Source organism: Piliocolobus tephrosceles, chromosome 18 (assembly GCF_002776525.5).
Source record: "Piliocolobus tephrosceles isolate RC106 chromosome 18, ASM277652v3, whole genome shotgun sequence".
Classification (NCBI taxonomy): Eukaryota; Metazoa; Chordata; class Mammalia; order Primates; family Cercopithecidae; genus Piliocolobus; species Piliocolobus tephrosceles.
Window position 1 is genome coordinate 73,152,159 of NC_045451.1, and position 26,795 is coordinate 73,178,953.

The 26,795-nt window shown below is 40.4% G+C and overlaps 1 protein-coding gene across 6 annotated transcripts in view; it reads left to right on the plus strand.

Moving 5' to 3' along the window:
• Window positions 1-26,795, plus strand: part of CEP192 (centrosomal protein 192) — a 142,860-nt gene that overhangs the window by 17,881 nt on the left and 98,184 nt on the right. For 5 of the 6 annotated variants that reach the window (XM_023228357.1, XM_023228356.1, XM_023228353.1 and 2 more), the window contains 5 exons: window positions 3,909-3,961; window positions 6,296-6,416; window positions 8,150-8,298; window positions 9,433-9,568; window positions 16,666-16,790. In XM_023228357.1, coding sequence (XP_023084125.1) covers window positions 3,909-3,961; window positions 6,296-6,416; window positions 8,150-8,298; window positions 9,433-9,568; window positions 16,666-16,790 — 584 coding nt within the window. The remainder of the gene's footprint in view (window positions 1-3,908; window positions 3,962-6,295; window positions 6,417-8,149; window positions 8,299-9,432; window positions 9,569-16,665; window positions 16,791-26,795) is intronic. The other variant, XM_023228359.1, reaches the window with a different exon arrangement.

Here is a 26,795-nt window from a genome sequence, read left to right on the forward strand (position 1 = left end):
GAGAGTCAATTTTGTTTCTAAGCTTATTTTTTTAAATAAAACTGGTGAATTATAAGTTCTAAAAGAAATTATTGTTTCTAAGAAAACTAGGTTGAATGTATTGGAAGTACTCAAGGGTAAGTCTTTTGAAAAATTGCCGTTGGGCCAAGCATAGTGGCTTACGCCTGTAACCTCAGCACTTTGGGAGGCTGAGGTGGGCAGATCGCTTGAGGTCAGAAGTTCAAGACTAGCCTGGCCAACATGGCGAAACCCTGTTTCTCCTAAAAATACAAAAATTAGCCAGGCATGGTGGTGGCTATCTGTAATCCCAGCTACTTGGGAATCTGAGGCAGGAGAGTTGCATGAACCCGGGAGGTGGAGGTTGCAGTGAGCCGAGGTTGTGCCACTGCACTCCAGCCTGGGTGACAGTGTGAGACTCCGTCTCAAAAAGAAAAATTGCTCTCAAATTAGATGTGGAGAAGAAACTACAAAAATATGGGGGGTTCAGGCACAGTGGCTCACGCCTATAATTCCAGCACTTTGGGAGATCGAGGTGGGTGAATGGCTTGAGCCCAGGAGTTCAAGATCAGCCTGGGCAAGAAGGTGAAACTCTGTCTCTACAAAAGATACAAACATTAGCAGGGCATAGTGCTGTGCGCCTGAAGTCCCAGCTGCTTGGGAGGCTGAGGTGGGATTGCTTAAGCCCAGGCGGTCAAGGTGGTCATGCCGTCGCACTCTAGCCTGGGAGACAGACCCAGACCCTGTCTCAAAAATAAATAAATAAATAAAAATATAGGGAAAGTTGTTTAAAAGAAGTATAGGTTTCTCCTGTCTGATTGCTCTTAAGTACTCTGCGTTCACTTTCTTTCGTCAAAGAAATGAAAACTGGAAATTGAAAAGTACATTTTCTGTACTTACATAGCAGTGGTGTTCTATAACCCACACGAGTGCAGTTCTCAAAAGGACTTGCCTGATTGTGTGTCGTAAGACTGATGAATGAGTACACATTATATGTTAGAAAAATTTTAAGGGAGGTTTGTGTTTCTCTTGATGAAAAATGTTATATATGTGAAAGAAAAGAGGGGTATTATAACTCAAATAAGCAATAAAATAAAAAAATAGATGAATTGGACTTCAGAATTGAAAACTTTTGTGCTTCAAAAGACACTATCAAGAAAGGGAAAAGACTGGGCCAGGCGCAGTGGCTCACGTCTGGAATCCCAGCACTTTGGGAGGCCGAGGCGGGTGGATCACCTGAGGTCAGGAGTTTGAGACCAGCCTGAGCAATGTGGAGAGACCCCATCTCTACTAAAAATACAAAATTAGCTGGTCGTGGTGGCTCATGCCTGTAATCCCAGCTACTTGGGAGGCTGAGGCAGGAGAACCGCTTGAACCTGGTAGGCGGAGGTTGCAGTGAGCTGAGATCGCGCCATTGCACTCTGGGATCGCGCCATTGTAACCCTGGGCAACAAGAGCGAAACTCCGTCTCAAAAAAAAAGAAGTTGTACAAATGGCCAGTAGACACATGAAAATATATGCAGTATCATTAGACATCCAGGAAATGCAATTCAGAACCACAATGAGGCTGGGCTCAATGGCTCATGCCTGTAATCCCAGCACTTTGGGAGGCTGAGGCGGGTGGATCACGAGGTCAGGAGATCGAGACCATCGTAGCTAACACGGTGAAACCCCATCTCTGCAGAAAATACAAAAAGTTAGCCAGTCGTGGTGGCGGGCGCCTGTAGTCCCAGCTGCTCAGGAGGCTGAGGCGGGAGAATGGCGGGAACCCGGGAGGTGGAGCTTGCAGTGAGCTCAGATTGCGCCACTGCACTCCAGCCTGGGCGACAGAGCGAGACTCTGTCTCAAAAAAAAAGAAAGAAAGAAACAATAAAAAGAAAACGACAGTGAGCTGCTGCTTCACACTCAATAGGCCAGGCTAACTATAATAATAATAAAAAAAGGAAAATAACGTGTTTGTGAGGATATGGAAAAATTGAAATCTTCATACATTATTGGTAGAAATGTAAAGTGGCACAGCCACTTTGGAAAGCAGTTTGACAGTTCCTCAAAACGTTAACCGTTGTGTTACCATGTGACTCGGCGTTTGCACTCCTAGGTATATACCCAAGAGAAAGGAAACCATATGTCCACACAAAAACTTGTGGTTTTTTTTGAGACAGAGTCTTGGTCTGTCCCCCAGGCTGAAGTGCATGGTGTGATCTCGGCTCAGTGCAACCTTTGCCTCTTGAGATCTAGTGATTCTCCTGCCTCAGCCTCCCACGTAGCTGGGATTACAAGCATCCACTACTACACCCAGCTAATTTTTGTAGTTTTAGTAGGGGGGGGGGGGGTTTCATCATTTTGGCCAGGCTGGTCTCAAACTCCTGACCTCAACTAATCTACCCGCCTCAGCCTCCCAAAGTGCTGGGATTACAGGCATGAGCCACTGTGTCCGACCTCACACAAAACCTTGTACGTGAATATTCATAGCAGCATTACTCACAACAGCCAAAAACTGGAAGCAATTCAAATGTTAATAAACTGATGAATGGACAAAGAAAATGTAGTGTGGCCATGTGAGTGCAGTATTACTCATCCACAGAAAGGAGCAAAGTACTGATATGTGCTGTAATACAGGTGAGCCTTGAAAACATGCCAAGTGAAGGAAGAAAGACACAGAAGGCCACAAAATGTATGGTTCTGTTTATCCATAGGGAAATCTATAGATACAGAATAGCAAATAACAAAGGAAATTATTGGTTGTCAGAGGCTGGCAGGTAGCGGGAATGGGGAGTGACTGCTAATGCGTATAGTGTTTCATTTTGGAATAATGGAAATAGTGGTGATGGCTGCACAACCTAGTGAACATACTAAAAGCCACTGAATTGTATGCTTTAAAAGAATGAATTAATGATATGTGAATTGTATGTATCAATTAAAAAAACCTCCCATGTACTTATCCATTGGTATAGGATTTTGTCATACTTGCATCATCTCTCCTTTTTACTACTTTTTTCTGATATTTTATTTTATTTTTTATTTTTTATTTTTTGAGACGGAGTCTTGCTCTGTTGCCCAGGCTGGAGTGCAGTGGCCGGGTCTCAGCTCACTGCAAGCTCTGCCTCCTGGGTTTACACCATTCTCCTGTCTCAGCCTCCCGAGTAGCTGGGACTACAGGCACCCGCCACCACGCCCGGCTAGTTTTTTTTTTTGGTATTTTTTAGTAGAGACGGGGTTTCACCATGTTAGCTAGGATGGTCTTGATCTCTTGACCTCGTGATCCGCTCGTCTCGGCCTCCCAAAGTGCTGGGATTACAGGCTTGAGCCACCACGCCCGGCCTTTTTCTGATATTTTAAAATTTCTGTTGCCATTTGTGCATATTTCAGTGTGCATCTCCAAAAGTGTGGACATTTTCTTGTATAACCACAGTGCTATTAACACAGCTAACGAACTTAGTGATTCTTTTTTTATCATGTGATAGAGTTGCTCGTATTGATTTGTGTGAACGGGGATCTGAGAGAGGTTTTGTTATGCTGTGTACCTTTGTTGTGTCTGGTGTCAGTGCCTTGTTGAAATACTCTAGGTCAGTCACAGTGCAGTTTGTCCCGCTATTTGGGTTTGTCCCTTTGCTTAGTCATAAGGTGCCATTTCTCTTATTTCTCTCTCCACATCTCCTTCAAAGCAAACGTTAGCTGTAAAGTCTTGATTAGATACATATTCAAATTCTTTGGTACAGTTTTTTTTTTATGAATCCCCACCCTGACATTTAAAAACATTCAACTGACCTATGATGGACTCGTATACATCATTTAAAAGTGCTTCTATTCTATTTCAAGAGAAAAATATTTCTTGTTATTTTTAGGTATCGTTGGGTATGTAGTTGATAAAATAACCTGGTCTCTCAGTTTGTTTTTGTTTTCTTATACAGACTCACCTATTGATTTTCATTTACAGTCATGGATGAATGATAAGGAACCCAAGGTAACCTTTTATATATTTGTTATCATTTTCTGGAGTATTATAGGGGAGTGAAAGTTCATATTTCACATATGTAAGTGTTAATATAAGTTAGATGTCATCTACTTTTTTCTAGTAGAACTCTAACTTACCCAGCTTCAGTAAAAATGGGAGTTTCTCTCAAGTAATGAGAAGGTTCAGGGGCAGCGCTGGTGCCTGGGACTGTATTCTTGGGCTTGGTGATGTCGGAGCTGAGTCCATCTGTTTGCTCTGCTTCACTCTGTACTGGCTTCATCTAGAATGTTAGCTCCATGAGGGCAAGCATTTCTTTGTGTGTGTGTGTGTGTGTGTGTGCGCGCACGTGTGTGCGTGTGTTTCATTGTATCCTGAGTGCCTGAGTGTCTCATGGCTCTTGGCCCTTAGTTGTCACTTAATAATTTGTTAAATGATAGGCAATCTGTGTCATTTGTTGGCAACACAAGCCTGTACTCTTAACACTTGTGGTCAGAAAAGAGGAAAAAGACAGATCTAACGAGCTCACTTGGCTCACATGTCCTCCCCTCTGCATATCACTGTGCCAGGGGGTGGGTTGGGATGAGCCTGGATCTAATGTCCAGTTCTGTGTGTGTGCTTGTGCATGAGTGTGTACACATGCACAGATGGAGGAATGCGAGTGACAGCCCCACTGGACCACGTGAAGTATAAAGGATGGTCTCTTCAGCGGAGAGATGCTGAGAGGATAAGCAGTTCATGCCTAACATTACCACCAAACCTGCATTTCAGGCATGCAGTCATGAACTTATGAGACTTGCTTACAAAATATAGACTAAACACTGTTAAAACTGATAAAAAAGAGGTACACTTTTGTTTTACTTTTGTGAGAGTTGTGAAGTTTATAGAATGATCGCAAAAGGGTCTAAAGTAACAGTCATTTCCCTGTACCAGTGATTGGCAAACCATAGTTTATGACTTGCAGCCAGTCTGCTGGCTGTTTTTGTGAAGTTTTACTGGAATACGGCAGTGCCCATTTGTGTATGTTTTGTTTATGGCTGTTATTTGTGCCACAGTAGCAGAGTTGAGAAGTTGTGACAGAGATTGTACAGCTCATAAAGCCTGAAGTATTTATTATCTGGCCCTTACACAAAGTGTTTGTTGACCCTGCCCTGTGTGCTCACCCTGTATGTGACGCCTAGTAAGTTTCAAGTGTGAGAGATGCTTTTTAGAGGAAGTGCAGGTGTCGTGAAGTTGAAATTAATTTTTGGAATTACTAATATAAGGGACAGTAAAACTGGAAAGCAACAGAAGTATAGAAACACGAGATGCTTGATTAAAAAGAGGAAGAAATGAGAATGGGGAAAATAAATGTGTTAGAAAGCAGACTGAAGGGAGCTGCTACCACATGTAGGTCTCGTCTCACCTGTGGCGCTGTGCCACTTTATCAGAATAGAGACATTTTCCAGGGACCAAGCCTGGCAGAGTACACGGCATTCTCAGTAGCCAACGTGACCAAAAAGACAGGGACGTTTTACATATTGTTCTTTCCCATATAGATGTTTTCCCAATTTTTATATTATAAAAACTTTCAAAGCACAGAGCTTACATTGCACAGCTGTTAACATTTGCCATATTCTAAGTGATCATCTATTTTAAATAACAGTTGATTATAGTAGTCTTTGATGCCCCTGGTGCTTAAATATTGGTGAGAATAGCTCAGCACTGTCCTCTCTAAATGTAAAACTGGATTAAGATTCCATGTTTCTGTCTTAAAAGTTAGTGTGCATTTTATAATATAATTCCTATGCTGATGTTATTTACATATATATTTATGTAATATATATGACGTATAATCACATTATATTACATATAATTACATTTTCATTCTGAGCCTTGGGTATGCTTATTAAATGGCTGTGTGCCCTTTAGGGTTACATGTTCCCTGGTTGTGGAGCAGAGAAGTTGATGATTCCAATGTAATGGTACAGGGAGTTCCTTAGATACAGGCTGCCAGGTCTAGCTTTGTTGTTATCTTCACTTTCTTGTAAGCCTTGTGTTGCTGAAGTTCAGTTATGTATTTGTGTACTTACTATATTACAAGCCTCTCTGAGCATGTGCACAGTTTCAGAGAAGCCTTAAGTTTTAAGGATGCTCTATTGGGTAGGTCAGGTGAGGGAAGTGTCATGGGAGAAAGGAAAGTTACTAAGACATGTACAATTGCTAGCCCTTTATTGCCTAAGCTGTGATTTACAAATACTGAACACACTGGAAGTTGAGAATGTACTTGGTCCTTTTTGTAGGCTTGTGCTGTGCTCTTCAGAGCCCTGAATGTGCTTCTCTTACTTGCCGTTTTGTTTCTTACAGATTGTTGTGCTCGATACTGGAAAACAGTTTGAAGACAAGACTCAAAACAGTGACCTAAGCCATACTAGCTTATTAGAAAATGAGAAACTTAGGTTACCGACAAGCTTGGAAGATTCTTCTGGTACTGCAAGTAACCTGTGTTTCCCTGCTCTTCACCTTGCCACTCCGCTTTATTCTTCTTTGTTGCAGTAGTTATGATGCCAACTTGTTGGGTTTTTTGTCCTTACCTTTTCTTCCTACCTGCCGGCACTCAAATGGCCACTTCTATTAAGTGATGCAATTCAAGAATTTATTTCTGTATATGTATCCTGATAAGATTATACTCATCCTCAGTTTAACATTGTTATGGTATAAAGTAGTCACCTGGAGGTGCCATTTGGTATATAGCACTGTGTTTAGAAATTGGGGGAACCGTGAAATTTTTTTTTGTTTGTTTGTTTTGAGATGGGGTCTCGCTCTGTCAGCCGGGCTGGAGTACAGTGGTGTGATCTTGGCTCACCACAACCTCCGCCTCCCGGGTTCAAGTGATTCTCCTGCTTCAACCTCCTGAGTAGCTGGGATTACAGGTGCCCACCACCATGTCTGGCTAATTTTTGTATTTTTAGTAGAGACAGGATTTCACCATGTTGGCCAGGTTGGTCTGGAACTCCTGAATTAAAGTGATCTGCCTGCGTTGGCCTCCCCAAGTGCTGGAATTATAGGTGTGAGCCGCCACGCCCAGTCAGAACCATGAAATATTTGGCCTCTGCTCTCAGACACCTTAGGTGCAGAGAAGAGATGCAGAGCCAATTGTCAGATTGGGTTGCATAAACCCAACAGACCCCAAATATGCCTGGGAATTATAGGAGGTGAGAAATTAACTCTGATTGAGGCAGGTACTGAAGCTTTCTAGAAAAAGGATGGAGCTTGTGCCAGGCCTCAGATATGGGAGGAGGAGGACATGTCAGGAAGCAGGAACAGCATCAGCAAAGGCCCTGCTGTAAGCACGTGGGTTGTGTTTTGGGGAATAGCCAGGGGTTTTGTGTGGCAAGTTTACAGCACCTATAGGAGGCCACGTTGGTAAATAAGCCCAGGAAAGTGTGAAATGGGGCCACATTATGCATGGCTTTGAAAGCCAGGCTGATGAGCTGAGTGAGCATCACATCCATGGAGAGCAGGTTTTGCTACCAAAGGAGTTTTCAGACTTTTTTGGATTTTGGAATAGTGGATAAATAATTATTGACCTGAATATATCCACTCTTTGAGTGCTTTAGTATGCTAGATTCTTGTAGACAGAATTGCTAAGACATAGGTGATGAGTGTTGTTGAGACCCTTAATGATTGCAAAATTGACCTCTAAAATGACATTGCCAACTTAGAAGACCAGGACTGATTGAGAGTTCATGTTTAATTTTGTGCTTGCTGAGCTGGGAGTTACAGCGTTGAAAACGCCTGCAGTTGCTTTTCTCCTTCCCTCCCTCCTCCCTCTTTCCTCCCTTTTTTCCTTTTACTTCTCGTGTGATAGGCTCATCTATACTTTTTTGATAGAGGTAACCATTTGCCACACCATTTTCTGAAAAGTCTGCTCTCTTCTCATTGATTTGTGATGCCACATTTATTGTATCCTAACTTTTGATAACATGCCAGGGTCTGTTTCTGTCCTGTCTTCTCAAAGAGGTTAAATATTTATTTTGTATTAAAATGTTCATAATGATTTATAATTGACTAAAGTTACAATAGTTTTCTCATGTCAAAAAAAACCACCAAAATCTTAGTCCATTGACTCATCTATGTCTTATCAGCCTTTTTAATTACAAATTATTGCTTAGTCACCACTTTAAAGCATATTCTATTTTTTCTCGATTTTATCAATAGATGATGATATTGATGATGAAATGTTTTATGATGATCATTTGGAGGCTTATTTTGAACAACTGGCAATTCCAGGAATGATATATGAAGACCTAGAAGGACCAGAACCTCCAGAAAAAGGTTTTAAGTTACCCACAAATGATCTTAGTCAGGTGTGTTCCAGTCTTTTTGGTTTTTCAGAAATTTGACTTAGAAAATTACTCTTGGTCTCCTTGGATGTTCACATGAAGTGTAAGCCTTTGGTTTTCTCTGGACTCTGTGTTTCCCAGGTATGAATTGATGAGATGTGCCTGCCCTTTCTTCCTTCCTGGTACCTTTCCCTCACTTCCAGAAAATTACAGAGTAACACAGCGGACAGCTACACCATCTCCCTCCAGTTAACCAGTTGCTACAGTTTGCCACTTCTGCGTTTTCTTTCTCTCTCCATAAATACTTTCTTTTCTGAATCATTTGAAAGTAAGTCGCAGAGAATATGACATTTCACCGGAATACTTCAGCATTTATCTTTTGTAGATAAGGACATTTTCCTGCATAACCACAATTCTGTTACCTAACTTTGATATAATAATTTAAATTACTGTACAGTCCATATTCACATTTTACCCAATTGTTCCCAGAATGTCCTTTATTCTTACAATTTTTTGTCTACAATTTAATCAAAGATTAACCTTGGCTTTGGTTGTCCTGTCTCTTTATTCTCTTTTAATTTGGAGTAGTTCTTTCATGATGTGATCTATTTTGTAAAATCTAGGCCCTTTGTTTTGTAGAGTGAACCATAATCTAGTCAGGAGGGAAAAATAACCATAATCTGTTTTCCCTCCTGACTAGGTTAGATTAAACCTTTTGGCAAGAATACAGATTAAACAGTTTCTCATGAGTGGATTCATAGTAAACCAGGCAGTGTTGTGTACTTCTCATTGCCCTACACCAGGAGACATTTATCTCTCCCACAATTGGTGATAACTGTTTTTGATAATTTTGGCTAAGGCGATGTCAGCTGTATGTCTCCTTGTGAAGGTAGCTTTTCCCGTTTGTTATTAATAAGTCATCTGTGGGATGAGATATCAGCCCTTTGATCATCTCATTCGCCGATAGCCCTTCACTAGCTGGCTTCAGTGTCCTTGCTGACTCTTGGAAATACTGATTACTCTCGTGGTGACAATGGCGATTTTTCTAATTCCTTGTACATTTGTTTTCTGACATCCTTCAGTAAAGCCACGTTTTCTCCCTCAAAATATTTCATTTTAATTTAAAAGATTAATACAGCTAAGATATTTTTTCAACAGGCAAATGAAAACGATAGCTTAAACTGCAAGTTTCAATCAGAAAATAACAGCTCTCTGATTTCCCTTGACTCACACTGTTCTGAAATAACTCACAAAGAGTCTGAGGAAAGCCAAGTTTTTTGTCTACCTGGGACTAGTAAGTATAGAAATATGATTCTTTTGTTAAGTTCTAGTTTTGAATTTACCTTTTTTTTTTAATTATACTTTAAGTTCAAGGGTACATGTGTATAACGTGCAGGTTTGTTACATATGTATACATGTGCCATGTTGGTGTGCTGCACCCATTAACTCGTCATTTACATTAGGTATATCTCCTAATGCTATCCCCCACCCAAGACAGGCCCCGGTGTGTGATATTCCCCTTCCTGTGTCCAAGTGTTCTCATTGTTCAGTTCCCATGTATGAGTGAGAACATGTGGTGTTTGGTTTTTTGTCCCTGTGATAGTTTGCTGAGAATGATGGTTTCCAGCTTCATCCGTGTTCCTACAAAGTAAATGAACTCAGCCTTTTTTTATGGCTGCATAGTTTTCCATGGTGTACCTGTGCCACATTTTCTTAATCCAGTCTATCATTGATGGACATTTGGTTCCAAGTCTTTGCTGTTGTTCATAGTGCCACAGTAAACATATGTGTGTATGTGTCTTTATAGAAGCATGATTTATAATCCTTTGGGTATATACCCAGTAATGGGATCACTGGGTCAAATGGTATTTCTAGTTCTAGATCCTTGAGAAGTCGCCACACTGTCTTCCACAATGGTTGAACCAGTTTACAGTCCCACCAACAGTGTAAAAGTTTTCCCTTTCTTCACATCCTCTCCAGCACCTGTTGTTTCCTGACTTTTTAATGATCGCCATTCTAACTGGTGTGAGATGGTATCTCATTGTGGTTTTGATTTGCATTTCTCTGATGGCCCGTGATGATGAACATTTTTTCATGTGTCTGTTGGCTGCATAAATGTCGTCTTCTGAGAAGTGTCTGTTCATATTCTTTGCACACTTTTTGATGGGGTTGTTTTTTTCTTGTAAATTTGTTTGAGTTCTTTTAGATTCTGGATGTTAGTCCTTTGTCAGATGAGTAGATTATAAAATTTTTTTCCCATTCTGTAGGTTGCCTGTTCACTCTGATGGTAGTTTCTTTTGCTGTGCAGAAGCTCTTTAGTTTAATTAGATCCCATTTGTGAATGTTGACTTTTGTTGCCATTGCTTTTGGTGTTTTAGACATGAAGTCCTTGCCCATGCCTATGTCCTGATTGGTATGCCTAGGTTTTCTTCTAGGGTTTTTATGATTTTAGGTCTAACATTTAAGTCTTTAATCCATCTTGAATTAATTTTTGTGTAAGGTGTAAGGAAGGGATCCAGTTTCAGCTTTCTACATATGGCTAACTAGTTTTCCTAGCACCATTTATTAAATAGGGAATCCTTTCCCCATTTCTTGTTTTTGTCAGGTTTGTCAAAGATCAAATGACTGTAGATGTGTGGTTTTATTTCTGAGGCCTCTGTTCTGTTCCATTGGTCTATATGTCTGTTTTGGTACCAGTACCGTGCTGTTTTGGTTACTGTAGCCTTGCAGTATAGTTTGAAGTCAGGTAGTGTGATGCCTCCAACTTTGTTCTTTTGGCTTAAGATTGTCTTGGCAATGCGGGCTCTTTTTTGGTTCCATATGAACTTTAAAGTAGTTTTTTCCATTCTGTGAAGAAACTCATTGTTAGCTTGATGGGGATGGCATTGAATCTGTAAATTACCTTGGGCAGTATGGCCATTTTCACGATATTGCTTCTTCCTATCCATGAGCATGGTATGTTCTTCCATTTGTTTGTGTCCTCTTTTATTTTGTGGAACAGTGGCTTATAGTTCTCCTTGAAGAGGTCCTTCATATCCCTTGTAAGTTGGATTCCTAGGTATTTTATTCTCTTTGAAGCAATTGTGAATGGGCGTTCACTCATGATTTGGCTCTCTGTTTGTCTGTTATTGGTGTATAGGAATACTTGAGATTTTTGCACATTGATTTTGTATCCTGAGACTTTGCTGAAGTTGCTTATCAGCTTAAGGAGATTTTAGGCTGAGACAATGCGGTTTTCTAAACATACAATCATGTCATCTGCAAACAAGGACAATTTGACTTCCTCTTTTCTTAATTGAATACCCTTTATTTCTTTCTTTTGCCTGATTGCCCTGGCCAGAACTTACAACACTATGTTGAATAGGAGTGGTGAGAGAGGGCATCCCTGTCTTGTGCCAGTTTTCAAAGGGAATGCTTCCAGTTTTTGCCCATTCAGTATGATATTGGCTGTGGGTTTGTCATAAATAGCTCTTATTGTTTTGAGATACGTCCCATCAATGCTGAATTTATTGAGCGTTTTTAGCATGAAGGGCTGTTGAATTTTGTCGAAGGCCTTTTCTGCATCTATTATCATGTGGTTTTTGTCTTTGGTTCTGTTTATATGCTGGATTACATTTCTTGATTTGCATATGTTGAACCAGCCTTGCATCCCAGGGATGAAGCCCACTTGATCATGGTGGATACGCTTTTTGATGTGCCGCTGGATTCAATCTGCCAGTATTTTATTGAGGATTTTTGCATCAGTGTTTATCAGGGATATTGGTCTAAAATTCTCTTTTTTTGTTGTGTCTCTTCCAGGCTATGGTATCAGAATGATGTTGGCCTCATAAAATGAGTTAGGGAGAATTCCCTGTTTTTCTATTGATTGGAATAGTTTCAGAAGGAATGGTACCAGTTCTTCCTTGTACCTCTGGTAGAATTTGACTGTGAATCCTTCTGGTCCTGTACTGTTTTTGGTTGGTAGGCTATTAATTATTGCCTCAATTTTAGAGCCTGTTATTGGTCTATTCAGGGATTCAACTTCCTCCTGGATTATTCTTGGGAGAGTGTATGTGTCCAGGAATTTATCCATTTCTTCTAGATTTTCTAGTTTATTTGCATAGAGGTGTTTATAGTGTTCTCTGATGGTGGTTTGTATCTCTGTGGGTTCAATGGTGATATCCCCTTTATCATTTTTTATTGCATCTATTTGATTCTTCTCTCTTTTCTTCCTTATTAGTCTTGCTAGCGGTGTATCAATTTTGTTGATCTTTTCAAAAAACCAGCTCCTGGATTAATTGATTTTTTTAAGGGTTTTTTGCATCTCTATCTCCTTCAGTTCTGCTCTGAACTTAGTTATTTCTTGCCTTCTGCTAGCTTTTGAATGTGTTTGCTCTTGCTTTTCTAATTCTATTAATTGTGATATTAGGGTGTCATTTTTAGATCTTTCAGGTTTTCTCTTGTGGGCATTTATAAATTTATAATGCTATAAATTTCCCTCTACACACTTCTTTAAATGTGTCCCAGAGATTCTGGTATGTTGTATCCTTGTTCTCATTGGTTTCAAAGAACATCTTTATTTCTGCCTTAATTTCGTTACGTACCCAGTAGTCATTCAGGAGCAGGTTGTTCAGTTTCCATGTAGTTGAGCGGTTTTGAGTGAGTTTCTTATTCCTGAGTTCTAGTTTGATTGCATTGTGGTCTGAGAGACAGTTTGTTATAATTTCTGTTCTTTTACATTTGCTGAGGAGTGCTTTACTTCCAACTGTGTGATCAGTTTTGGAATAAGAGTGATGTGGTGCTGAGAAGAATGTATGTTCTGTTGATTTGGGGTGGAGAGTTCTGTAGATGTCTATTGGGTCTGCTTGTTGCAGAGCTGAGTTCAGGTCCTCGATATCCTTGTTAACCTTCTGTCTCGTTGATCTAATATTGACAATGGGGTGTTAAAGTCTCCCATCACTATTGTGTGGGAGTCTAAGTCTCTTTGTCGGTCTCTAAGGACTTGCTTTATGAATCTGGGTGCTCCTGTTTTGGGTGCATATATATTTATGATAGTTAGCTCTTCTTGTTGAATTGATCCCTTTACCATTATGTAATGGCCTTCTTTGTCTCTTTTGATCTTTGATGGTTTAAAGTCTGTTTTATCAGAGACTAGGATTGCAACCCCTGCCTTTTTTTGTTTTCCATTTGCTTGGTAGATCTTCTTCCATCCCTTTATTTTGAGCCTATGTGTGTCTCTGCATGTAAGATGGGTCTCCTGAATACAGCAAACTGATGGGTCTTGACTCTATCTAGTTTGCCAGTCTGTGTCTTTTAATTGGAGTATTTAGCCCATTTACATTTAAGGTTAATATTGTTATGTGTGTATTTGATCCCGTCATTTTGATGTTAGCTGGTTATTTTGCTCATTAGTTGATGCAGTTTCTTCCTAGCCTCGATGGTCTTTACAATTTGGCATGTTTTTGCGTTGACTGGTACCGGTTGTTCCTTTCCATGTTTAGTGCTTCCTTCAGGAGCTCTTGTAGGGCAGGCCTGACGGTGACAAAATGTCAGCATTTGCTTGTCTGTAAAGGATTTTATTTCTCCTTCACTTATGAAGCTTAGTTTGGCTGGATATGAAATTCTGGGTTCAAAATTCTTTTCTTTTTCTTTTTTGTTTTCTTTTTTTTGAGACGGAGTCTCGCTCTGTCGCCCAGACTGGAGTGCAGTGGCCGAATCTCAGCTCACTGCAAGCTCCGCCTCCTGGGTTTACGCCATTCTCCTGCCTCAGTCTCCCGAGTAGCTGGGACTACAGGCGTCCGCCACCTCTCACCTGGCTAGTTTTTTGTTTGTTTGTTTGTTTGTTTGTTTTTGAGACGGAGTCTGGCTCTGCCGCCCAGGCTGGAGTGCAGTGGCTGGATCTCAGCTCACTGCAAGCTCCGCCTCCCGGGTTCACACCATTCTCCTGCCTCAGCCTCCCGAGTAGCTGGGACTACAGGCGCCCACCACATTGCCTGGCTAGTTTTTTGTATTTTTTTAGTAGAGACGGGGTTTCACCGTGTTAGCCAGGATGGTCTCGATCTCCTGACCTCATGATCCGCCCGTCTCGGCCTCCCAAAGTGCTGGGATTACAGGCTTGAGCCACCGCACCCGGCGAAAATTCTTTTCTTTAAGAATGTTGAATATTGGCCCCCATTCTCTTCCGGCTTGTAGAGTTTCTACTGGGAGATCCACTGTTAGTCTGATGGACCTTCCTTTGTGGGTAACCCAACCTTTCTCTCTGGCTGCCCTTAACATTTTTTCCTTCATTCCAGTCTTGGTGAATCTGACAGTTATGTGTCTTGGAGTTGCTCTTCTTGAGGAGTATCTTTGTGGCATTCTGTGTATTTCCTGAATTTGAATGTTGGCCTGCCTCGCTAGGTTGGGGAAGTTCTCCTGGATAATGTCCTGAAGAATGTTTTCCAACTTGGTTCCATTCTTCCCATCAGTTTCATGTACACCAATCAGACGTAGATTTGGTCTTTTCACATAGTCCCATATTTCTTGGAGACTTTGTTCATTTCTTTTTACTCTTTTTTCTCTAAACTTCTCTTCTTGCTTCGTTTCATTCATTTGATCTTCATTCACCGATACTCTTTCTTCCACTTGATCGAATCGCCTACTGAAGCTTGTGCATGCGTCACATAGTTCTCGTGCCATGGTTTTCAGTTCCGTCAGGTCGTTTAAGGACTTATCTACACTGGTTATTCTAGTTAGCCATTCGTCTAATCTTTTTGCAAGGTTTTTAGCTTCTTTGCCATGGGTTTGAACTTCCTCCTTTAGCTCGGAGAAGTTTGATCGTCTGAAGCCTTCTTGTCTCAACTCGTCAAAGTTATTCTCCATCTAGCATTGTTCCATTGCTGGCAAGGAGCTGCGTTCCTTTGGCGGGGGGAAAGGCGCTCTGATTTTTAGAATTTACAGCTTCTCTGCTCTGTTTTTTCCTGATCTTTGTGGTTTTGTCTACCCCTGGTCTTTGATGATGGTGACATACAGATGGGGTTTTGGTGTGGATGTCCTTTCTGTTTGTTAGTTTTCCTTCTGACAGTCAGGACCCTCAGCTGCAGGTCTGTTGGAGTTTGCTGGAGGTCCACTTCAGACCCTGTTTGCCTGGGTATCCACAGCGGAGGCTGCAGAACCGTGAATATTGCTGAACAGCAAATGTTGCTGGAAGCTTCTCTAGAAGCTTCGTCTCAGAGGGGTACCCGTCCCTGTGAGGTGTCAGTCTGCCCCTACTCAGGGGGTGCCTCCCAGTTAGGCTACTTGGGGGTCAGGGACCCACTTGAGCAGGCAGTCTGTTCTCCGTTCTCAAACTCTGTGCTGGGAGAACCACTGCTTTCTTCAAAGCTGTCAGACAGGAACAGTTAAGTCTGCAGAGGTTTCTGCTACCTTTTGTTCGGCTGTGTCCTGTTCCCAGAGGTAGAGTGTACAGAGACAGGCAGGTCTCCTTGAGCTGCAGTGGGCTCCACCCAGTTTGAGCTTCCCGGCCACTGTGTTTACCTACTCAAACCTCAGCAATGGCGGGCGCCCCTCCCTGAGCCTCAGTGCCACCTTGCAGTTAGATCTCAGGCTGCTGTGCTAGCAATGAGCAAGGCTCAGTGGGCGTGGGACCCTCTGAGCCAGGTGCGGGATATAATCTCCTGGTGTGCCGTTTGCTAAGACCCTTGGAAAAGCGCAGTATTAGGGTGGGAGTGACCCGATTTTCTAGGTGCTGTCTGTCACAGCTTCCCTTGGCTCGGAAAGGGAATTCCCTGACCCCTTGAGCTTCCTGGGTGAGGCGATGCCTCGCCCTGCTTCAGCTCACACTTGGTGGGCTGTACCCACTGTCCTGCACCCACTGTCTGACAAGCCCCAGTGAGATGAACCCAGTACCTCAGTTGGAAATGCAGAAATCACCCGTCTTCTGCATTGCTCACGCTGGGAGCTGTAGACTGGAGCTGTTCCTGCTCAGCCATCTTGGACCCAACCGGCTTTACCTTTTTTTTGGGGAAAAAAAAAATATTTCCCTGGTATGATTTAGCATATATTAACTCTTCTAGTTCCCTCAGGTCTTTAGGCAGTCTAAAACTTTTCAAAAGAGCTTTTAATAATAGCTAAGTAAATTAGTGTTACTAGAAGTACCGTAGTATATATTTCTTGGATTGAATATTACAAGTCATTATATTCTATCGAGACATCGATAATTAAATAGGATTTCTTTCTGTATGGTAGCAGTTTATCATGTTTATTATTGCCTCTTACTGTTGCTTATTTTCTCTCTATGAAAATGGCTAAATTTGTCATAGGAGTGCTAAGTATTAGGTTTACATAAAATAATTTGACTAGCAAGAAACAGTTATTATGTTAGATTACTCAGATTTGATGTGGCTCCTTTAACGTTTTTCTTTATTTTTTCAGGTAATTCTGTAGGTACTGGAGGTAGTAGAAGGCACATAGATGGTATGTTACCATTTTCCTCTGGTACTTGGGGACTTGAGAAAGAAATAGAAAATGTGAAGGGTATCGTTCCAGATCTTAGCAGCGTAAGTTATGCATTTTTCTTAGATTTCCTATGAAACAAGGAATAAGGTATCTTTTGTGTTGATATATCAGTTTTTTTTTAAAGTAACAGTTACTGTTGACTTCTGAAAAATACAGAAAAAGTAAAAAACTCACTACTGATAATGTTTCAATATGTTTGTAAGTATCTTTCATACAATTATATACATTTTCTTACATTTAAGTATTCAATGACTTGCATTTAGATTAGTCATTTGGAAAGTTCTTTAGCCCATTGTCCAGTCATTAAATGAAAAAGCAAACGGATATTTTACCTTGCTCAAGCATAGTTGGTTTTCATTGTTTCAGTTTTTTCTGTTTCTTACTATTACCCCGTTTCTCCTGTGCCTGAAGCTTGGTAGTTATTTCGGACTCATACCTATTCATTATGCCCCTTTTTCAGTAATGTTATTATAGTTTTATAAACTGTGATTTGAATTTTGCATGTGGGTTAATTTTTTCTAACTTAGACCCACTTGTCCAGTATTGATTAAAATAATGCTTACTGTTTTGCTTTATTCTGTGCATCTCTGTTTTGTACGTTAAATATATTTTTAATTTAAATTTTAACTTGTGAAATACATATAACATAAAATTTACTATCTTAATCTTTTTTTTTTTTTGAGACAGAGTCTCACTCTGTCGCCCAGGCTGAAGTGCAATGGCGCGATCTTAGCTTACTGCAACCTCTGCCTCCCAGGTTCAAACAATTCTGTCTCAGCCTCCCGAGTAGCTGGGATTACAAGTACACATCACCACCTGGTTAATTTTTGTATTTTTAGTAGAGATGGAGTTTCACCATGTTGGTCAGGCCGGTCTCAAACTCCTGGCCTCAAGTGATCTGCCTGCCTTGGCTTCCCAAAGTGCTGGGATTACAGGAGTGAGCCACCACGCCTGGCCACTATCCTAATCATTTTTAAGTGTACAGTTCAATAATGTTAAGTACATTTACATTGTACAGCCAATCTTCAGAACTCTTCGTCTTGTAAAACTAAAACTCTGCCCATTAAACAACAAACCTCAATTCCCTCCTGCCTTCCAACTCATTGCAACTACCATTCTACTTTCTGTCTCTATGAATTTGCCCACTCTGCGTAAGCTCATATAAGTGGAATCATATAATATTTGGCCGTCTGTGTCTGTCTTATTTTGTTAAGCATGATGTTTTCAAGGTCTGTTCATGTCGTAGCATATATCAACATTTCATTCTTTCTTATGGCCAAAAATATTCTGTTATATATACCACATTTTATTTATTCCCTCATCCTCCAATGGACACTTGGGTGTTTCTGTCTTCTGGCTTTTGAGTGTAATGCTGCTGTGAACATCAGCGTACAAATACCTGTTCGAGTCCTAGCTTTTAGTTTGTTTGGATATATATGTAGGAGTGAAATTGCTGGGTCGTATGGTAATTCTGTGTTTAATGTTTTGAGGAGCTGCCATAGTGTTTTTCATAGCAGCTGCACCAGTTTACATCCACCAGCAAAACACTAGGATTCCAATTTTTCCACATCCTATTTAACACTCTTTACTTTTTTCCCTTTTTAAATTATACTTATCCTAATGAGTATGAAGTAGTATCTCGTGGTTTTGATTTGCATTGTCCTGATGACTAGTGGTATTGAACATCTTTTCACGTGCTTTTCATGGATGTCTTCCTTGGAGAAATGTTCATTTAAGGCCTTTGCCCACTTTTTAATTGAGTTTTTTTGTTGTTGAATTGTAGAGTTCTTTATGTCATCTGGATATTAATTCCTTACCAGTTGTCTGAATTGTAAATTTTTCTCTCATTCTGTAGGTTGCCTTTTACTTTTTTGATATTGTCCTTTAACGTGCAGAAATAAATTATGATGTAATGTGATCTATTTTTATATTGCTAGCTGTGCTTTTGTTTTTATGTCTGTGAAATTGTTGTCAAATTCAGTGTCATGAAGATTTTCCTGTTTTCTTCTAAGAGCTTTATAGAGTTAGCTCTTACATTTAGATTGTTACAAAATCTGTGACTTTGTGAGAGAAAAAGAAAAAAGGGAAGAAGAGAAAACGATGGCTGATTTTTTTTTTTTTTTTGAGACAGAGTCTCACTCTGTCGCTCAGCTGGAGTGCAGTGGCGCGATCTGGGCTCACTGCAAGCTCCACTTCCTGGGTTCATGCCATTCTCCTGCCTCAGCCTCCCGAGTAGCTGAGACTACAGGCGCCCGCCACTACACCCGGCTAATTTTTTTGTATTTTTAGTAGAGACGAGGTTTCACCGTGTTAGCCAGGATGGTCTCGATCTCCTTACCTCATGATCCACCCGTCTCGGCCTCCCAAAGTGCTAGGATTACAGGTGTGAGCCACTACACCCGGCCTGTTGATTTGTTTTGAGTTTATTTTTATATGTGGTGTTAGGTAAGGGTCTTACTAACATCATTCTTTTGCATGTGGATATTAAATTTTCTCAGCACTATTTATGAAAAAGGCTGTTCTTTCTTCATTGAATGGTCTTGGCACTTTTATCAGAAATCAATTTATCATGTATGTGAGGGTTTCTTTCTGGCTTCTCTGTTCTAGCCCATTGGTCTATTTGTCTGTCCTTTTGACAGTGCCACACTGCTTTAATCACTTATCTTTGTAGGATGTTGAGAAGTGTTAGTCCTTCTACTTAATTCTTCTCTTTCAAGATTTTTTTTGACTGAGACCCTTGGCAATTCCATATGAATTTGAGGATCAGCTTTTCCATTTCTTTAGAAAAGGCTGTTGAAATTTTGAGAGGGATTTTGTTGAATCTACAGGTCACTTTGGGTAGTATTGATACCTTTGCAATGTTAAGTCTTCATGTTCATGAAGACACAGGATGTCTGTCCATTCTTTTAGGTCTTTTGGTCTTCTTTCTTTCAACAGTGTTTTGTAGTTTTCAGTATGTCTTTCACTTCCTTGATTAGATTTATTCCCAAGTACTTTAGTCTTTTAGATGCTATTGTAAATGGAATTGCTTTCTTAATTTACAGTTTAGATTGTGTATTGCTGGTGTTTAGAAACATCTGATTTTTGTGTGCTGATCTTGTACCTTGTAGATTTTTCTCCAGTGTTATCTTCTAGGAGTTTTATAGTTTTGCATTTTACATTTAGATCTGTGATCCATTTTCAGTTAATTTTTGTGAAAGGTATAATGTCTTTCTTGAGATTCATTTTTTTGCATGTAAATATCCAATTGTTCCAGTACCATTTGTGAAAAGACTATCTTTGCTTCATCATGTTGCCATTGTTCCTTTGTCAAAGATTAGTTTGACTATATGTATGTGGGTCAGTTTTTCGAATCTCTATTCTGCTGATCTATTTGTCTATTCTTTCACCAGTACATCACTGTCTTGGTTACTACAGCTTTATTAAGTAATGAAATTGGACAGTGTCTTCTCACATTATTCTTTCTTTTCAAGATAGAATTGGTTGTTCTGGGTCTTTTGTCTCTTTGTGAAAAACTTTATTTTTTTTTAATGTATTATTTTTTTTTATTTTTTGAGACAGAGTGCCTCTCTGTCACCCAGGCTGGAGTGCAGTGGCATGATTTTGGCTCACTGCAACCTCCACCTCCCGGGTTCAGGCGATTCTCTCTCCTCAGCTTCCAAGGTAGCTGGGATTACAAGTGTACACCATCGTGCCCAGCTAATTTTTGTATTTTTAATAGAGATGAGGTTTCACCATGTTGGCCAGACTGGTCTGAAACGTCTGATTTCAGATGATCCACCTGCCTCTGCCTCCCAAAGTGTTGGGACTACAGGCATGAGCCACCATGCCCAGCCTGTGTAATCTTTAAAATCAGTTTGTCAGTATCCAAATTAAGAACTTGGCTGGAATTTTGATTGGTATTAAATTGAATGTATAGGTGAAGTTGGAAAGAACTAATGTTTTGACAGTGTTGAGTCTTCCTATCCATGAACATTGAATATCTCTCTATTTATTTGATTTTCTTTTATTTCTTTCTCAGAGTTTTGTAGTTTCCTCGCATGTAGATGTTATATATATTTTGTTAGATTTATACCTAACTTATTTCATATATGGGCGTGTTAATGTAGATAGTATTGTTTTAAATTTCAAATTCTACTAGTTCATTGCTAGTGTATAGGAAAGCAGTTTAACATTTATGTAATAAATATGTATGCTGTCATCTTTTATTAGTTCCAGAAATTTTTTTGTCAGTTCTTTTGGATTTTCTGCATAGGTGATCATGTCATCCACAAACAAAAGACAGTTTTTATTTCCTCCAGATCTGTATACATTTATTTCTTTTTCTTGTCTTAATTGCATTGGCTAGAACTTATGGTATGATGTTGAAAAATAGTGGTGAGAGGAGACATCCTTGCCTTATTCATGATCTTAGTGGAAAGGCTTCTGGCTTCTTACTATTAAGTATGATGTTAGCTAAGGTTTTTTTTAAAGTTTTTTTTTTTTTTTGAGACGGAGTCTCGCTCTGCCGCCCAGGCTGGAGTGCAGTGGCCGGATCTCAGCTCACTGCAAGCTCCGACTCCCGGGTTCACGCCATTCTCCTGCCTCAGCCTCCCGAGTAGCTGGGACTACAGGCACCCGCCATGTCGCCCGGCTAGTTTTTTGTATTTTTAGTAGAGACGGGGTTTCGCCATGTTAGCCAGGATGGTCTCGATCTCCTGACCTCGTGATCCGCCCGTCTCGGCCTCCCAAAGTGCTGGGATTACAGGCTTGAGCCACCGCGCCCGGCCTAAAGTTTTTTTTAAACTTTTATTTTATTTTTATCAAGTTGAGAATGTTTCTCTCTAGTTTACTGGGAATTTTTATCATGAATAGGTGTTGGATTTTTGTCAGGTGTTTTTTTTTTGCATCTATTGATAGAATCAATTTTTTTTTTTTTTTTTTTTAGTTTGTTGATGTGATAGATTACATTAGTTGATTTTGATTTTTGATTTTTTTTTTTTTTTTTTGAGACAGAGTCTTGCTCCGTCGCCCGGACTGGAGTGCAGTGGTGCGATCTCGGCTCACTGCAAGCTCCGCCTCCCGGGTTCACACCATTCTCCCGCCTCAGCCTCCTAGTAGCTGGGACTACAGGCACCCGCCACCACGCCCGGCTAGTTTTTTGTATTTTTAGTAGAGACAGGGTTTCACCATGTTAGCCAGGATGGTCTTGATCTCTTGACCTTGTGATCCACCCGCCTCGGCCTCCCAAAGTGCTGGGATTACAGGCTTGAGCCACCGCGCCCGGCCTCTGGCTAATTTATTTTTTGTATTTTAGTAGAGACGGGGTTTCACCGTGTTAGCCAGGATAGTCTTGATCTCCTGACCTCGTGATCCGCCCGTCTCGGCCTCCCAAAGTGCTGGTATTACAGGCGTGAGCCACTGTGCCCGGCCGATTTTTGATTGTTGAACTAGGCTTGCATACCTGGGATCTCCTTGGTTACGATGTATAATTATTTTTATGTATTATTTGATTTGATTTCCTAATATTTTGTTGAGGAGTTTTGAATCTGTGTTTATGGGAGAAATTGGTCACTGGTTTTATTTTTTCGTGATGTCTTTAGTTTGGGTATTAGGATGATGCTGACTTCATAGAAACTGTTAGTAAGTATTCCCTCTGCTATTTTCTGAAAAAGGTTGTAGAGAATTAGTATAATGTTTTCCTTAAATGTTTGGTGGAATTCACTGTTGAACGTATCTGGGCATGGTGTATTCTATTTAGGGAGGTTATTCATTATTGCCTTTATTTCTTTAACAGATAGGGGCCTACTCAAATTGTGTTTCTATTGTGTGGGTTTTTTTCTGATAAGAAGAATGTGTATTCTGCTGTTTTTGGGTGACGTATTCTATAGACGTCCATTATATCTAGTTGATTGTTAGTGTGTTCAACTGTGTTCTTACTGAATTTCTTCTCGCTGGATCTGTTTCTGATAAAGGAGTGTTGAGGTCATCAGTTATGATAGTTGGTTTATCTATTTCTCTTTGTAGTTCTGTTGGTTTTTACTACCTGTATGTTGATACTCTCTTGTAAGGTGTATACACGTTAAGGATGGTCATGTCTTCCTAGATAATTGATTCCTCTATATCATTATGTAGTATCCTGCCTTATCTCTGATAACTTTTCCTACTTTGAAGTCTGCTGTGTCTGAAAGTAATATAGCCATTCCTGCTTTCTTTTGATTAGTGTTTTAATGCCATATCTTTCTCCATCCATTTACTTTTAATCTACATATTGGTTTCTTGTAAACATCATATACTTAGGTCTTGTGTTTTGATTCTCCTCTGAAAATCTCTTCCAGTTGGTATGTTTGTTTGTTTATTTATTTATTTTTTTGAGGCGGAGTCTTGCTGTGTTGCCAGGCTGGAGTGCAGTGGTGCGATCTAGGCTCACTGCAACCTCCGACTCCCTGGTTCAGGTGTTTCTCTTGCCTCAGCCTCCCGAGTAGCTTGAATTACAGGCATGCACCACCATGCCCGGCTAATTTTTGTATCTTTAGTAGACACGGGAGTTTCACCATGTTGGCCAGGATGGTCTCGATCTCCTGACCTTGTGGTCCACCCGCCTTGGCCTCGCAAAGTGCTGGGATTACAGGCATGAGCCACCGTGCCCGGCCTGTTTATTTTTATTTATTTATTTTTTTGAGACTGAGTCTCACTCTGTTGTCCAGGCTCTACTGCAGTGGTGTGATCTCAGCTGTCTGCAACCTCTACCTCCTGAGTTCAAGCAATTCTCCTGCCTCAGCCTCCTGAGTAGCTGGGATTACAAGTGTGTGCCACCCCACCTGGCTTTTTTTTTGTATTTTTAGTAGAGGTGGGGTTTCACCACGTTGGCCAGGATGGTCTCGAACTCCTGACCTCAAGTTATCCACCCGCCTTGACCTCCCAAAATGCCAGGATTACAGGCGTGACCCACCGTGCCCAGCTAGTTGGTGTATTTAGACCATTGACTTTGGAAGTGATTAACTGATATAGTTGGATTAATGTCTACCATGTTGTTCTTGTTTTTTTTCCCCCTAGTTTTTTCTTCCAGTCGTATTCTCTTTGTGGTTTTCTTTTAAGAATATTATTATTATTTCTATTTTGAGACAGGGTCTCTATGTTGCCCAGACTGGAGTGCAGTGGCAGAATCATAGCTCACTACAGCCTCGAACTGCCAGGCTTAAGCGATCCTCCTTCTTCAGCCTTCTGAGTAGTTGGGACAACAGGCATATGTCACTACACCTGGCTAACTTTTAAATTTTTTGTAGAGCTAGGATCTTGATGTGTTGCCCAGTCTGGTCTTGAGCTCCTGGCCTCAAGGGATTCTCCCAACTTGGCCTCCTAAAGTGCTGGGATTACAGGGGCCAGCCACTGTGCCTGGCCTCTTTGTGGTCTTAATTCAGCATTTTATATGATTGCATTTTCTCTTCATTAGCATATCAGATGTAATTCTTTTTTGTCCCACTTTTTTTAGTGGTTGCTCTAGAGTTTGCAATATATATTTACAATTAATCCATATTCACTTTGAGATAACATTATACTGCTTAACAGGTAGTTTGAGTATTGATAATAACAAAATATTCCTAATTCCTCCCTCCCATTCCTTGTATCATTGCTATCATTCATTTCACTTATATACAAGTATATATAAGCATGTATGTGTCTATACATAGACACACACCCTCACATATATATGCTTATACATACACACACATAACCATGCATAATTGAATACATTGTTGCCATTGTTTTTCTGAACAATCTGTTATTAGACCAATTAAAAATTAGAAAAATAAAATTTTTGTTTTACCTTTACTTATTCTGTCTTTGATGCTCTTCCTTTCTTTGTAGATTTAAGATTCTGACCTGTATGTTTTTCTTCTCTCAAAATAACTTTTAAAAAAATTTCTTGCAAGGCAGGTCTACTGGCAATAAATACCTTCAATTTTTGCTTGTCTGAGAAAGTATTTCCCTTTCATGTTTGAAGGATAATTTCTCAGGGTACAGAATTAGAGATTGATGGTTTCTTTCTTTCAACTCTTTAAAGTAGTTTGCTTCACTGCCTTCTTGCTTGGCATGGTTTCTGAGGAGATGTCAAATGTCGCTCTTTGTTTCTCTGTGAGTAAGCTGATTGTTTTCCTCTCTGGTTTTTCTTTAGGATTTTTTTCTTTATCTTTGATTTTCTGTAGTTTGCAAATGATATGCTTAGGTGAAGTATTGGTTTTGGCTTTTATTTATTTTTTTCCAAGTGCAGCCCTATTGTAGTAGGCCTTTATCTTATTTGGTGTTCTGTGAGCTTCCTGGATATCTGGCTTGTTGTCTGAATTAATTTGGAGAAATTCTCATTCATTAGTGTTGCAGATGTTCTGTTGCTTTCTGTTTGTCTTCTCTTTTTGATGTCTCCGTTATCCATATCTTATACATTCTGTAGTTGTCCTGCAGTTTTTTGAGATCGTTTTTTTCAGTCTTTGTTGTCTTTGCGTTCAGCTGTAGAAGTCCACTGGCATATCCTGGAGCTCAGAGTATCTTTCCTGTGCTGTGTCCATCAACTAATGAGCCCAGTATAGACATTCCTCACGTGTTACAGTTTTTGATCTCTGGCATTTCTTTCTGATTCTTTCTTGTAAGTTCCATTTCTCTGTTTACATTGCCACTGTGTTCTTGCATGGTGTCTGCTGTATCCATTAGAGCTCTTAGCATATTCATCATAATTGTTTTTGATTTCTAGCCTGAGTATGCCAACATCCCTGCCATATCTGGTTCTATTGGTTCTGATGCTTGCCTTCTCTCTTCAAACTGTGCTTTTTTGCCATTTAGTATGCCTTTTACTTTTTTCTTGTTAGCTGGACGTGATGTACCAAGTAAAAGAACTGCTGTAAATAGGCCTTTCATTATGTTGTGGTAAGATGTTGGGAAGGGATAGTATTCTGTAATTCTGTGGTTTGGTCTCAGTCTATAAGTGAGCCTGAGCCTTTAGACTGTGTACTCCACGAGTGTTTCTCCGTTTTTTCATCCCCTTAGCATGGACAGGGTGGCTAGAGGGAGCTGGAGCTGGTTACCTCCCTTTCCCCAGTCTACTTAGGCTCTGATAAAGCCCCAGCAGGGTTAGGTTTTCTTGAGGGCAGATCTAAGCACAAAGTGCCCTGTTATATTTCAAAATGACCCCTTTCTCCTCCCCATACTGGAAGCCCAGGGGGGTTTTTCTCCGTTATTTGCTGTGAGAACCTGGTCATGCTGGAGGTAAAACTCACAAAAGCATGGGATCCACCTGTGACCGGATCCCCTGGACTTTTTAACTCAGACTTTTCCACACTGAGCCCGCAGCAATTCAGCAGTAACATGTTAGGTGTTCCTTCTCTGCTGCTTACTGTGGAGGTTTCTGCTTGGGAGTGTATCGCCTAGTAGGTTAGAATTCTCTGTATTTGCCTGTGTCTCCAATTTTAGAGGCAGCAGTTTATCCTGTTACCTTCTCTTATGGATCTACGAAGAGTTGTTGATATGTCAGTTTGTTCATCTTTTTACTTGTTGTCAGGATGGAGTGGTGACTTCCAAGCCCTTTACACGCAAAACTGGAAGCTAGAGGTTGTAACTGCCTTCTTTATTCAGGATTAAGTTGCTTTACGGATGAGGCAGCCGGTTTTCCACATTGTGTTTCTTTTTAATCTTTGCAAGTGTTGTATATGAAAAGCAGTTATCTCGTTTTAAGTAGCATTTGTCATTTTTTTTTTTCTATTGGGGCATTTGTATTTTAACTTAATTTTATAAGGTTTTTATGTTATGGAAATATATTGATCTTTATATATGTTTTAGGCTTTAATGTGTGTATGAGCTTCCTAGGTTGCCAGAGCAAATTACCACAGGCTTGCCTACAACAACAGAAATTTATTTCCTCACAGTTATGGAGGCCAGAAGTCTGAAATCAAGGTGTTAGCAGGGTGGTTCTCCCTCCTAAGGCTCTTAGAGGAGAATCCTTCCTGGTTCTCCCAGCCTCTGCTGGCTCCTGGTGTTCCTTGGCTTGTGGCAGCAGCACCACTCAAATCTCTCTTTGT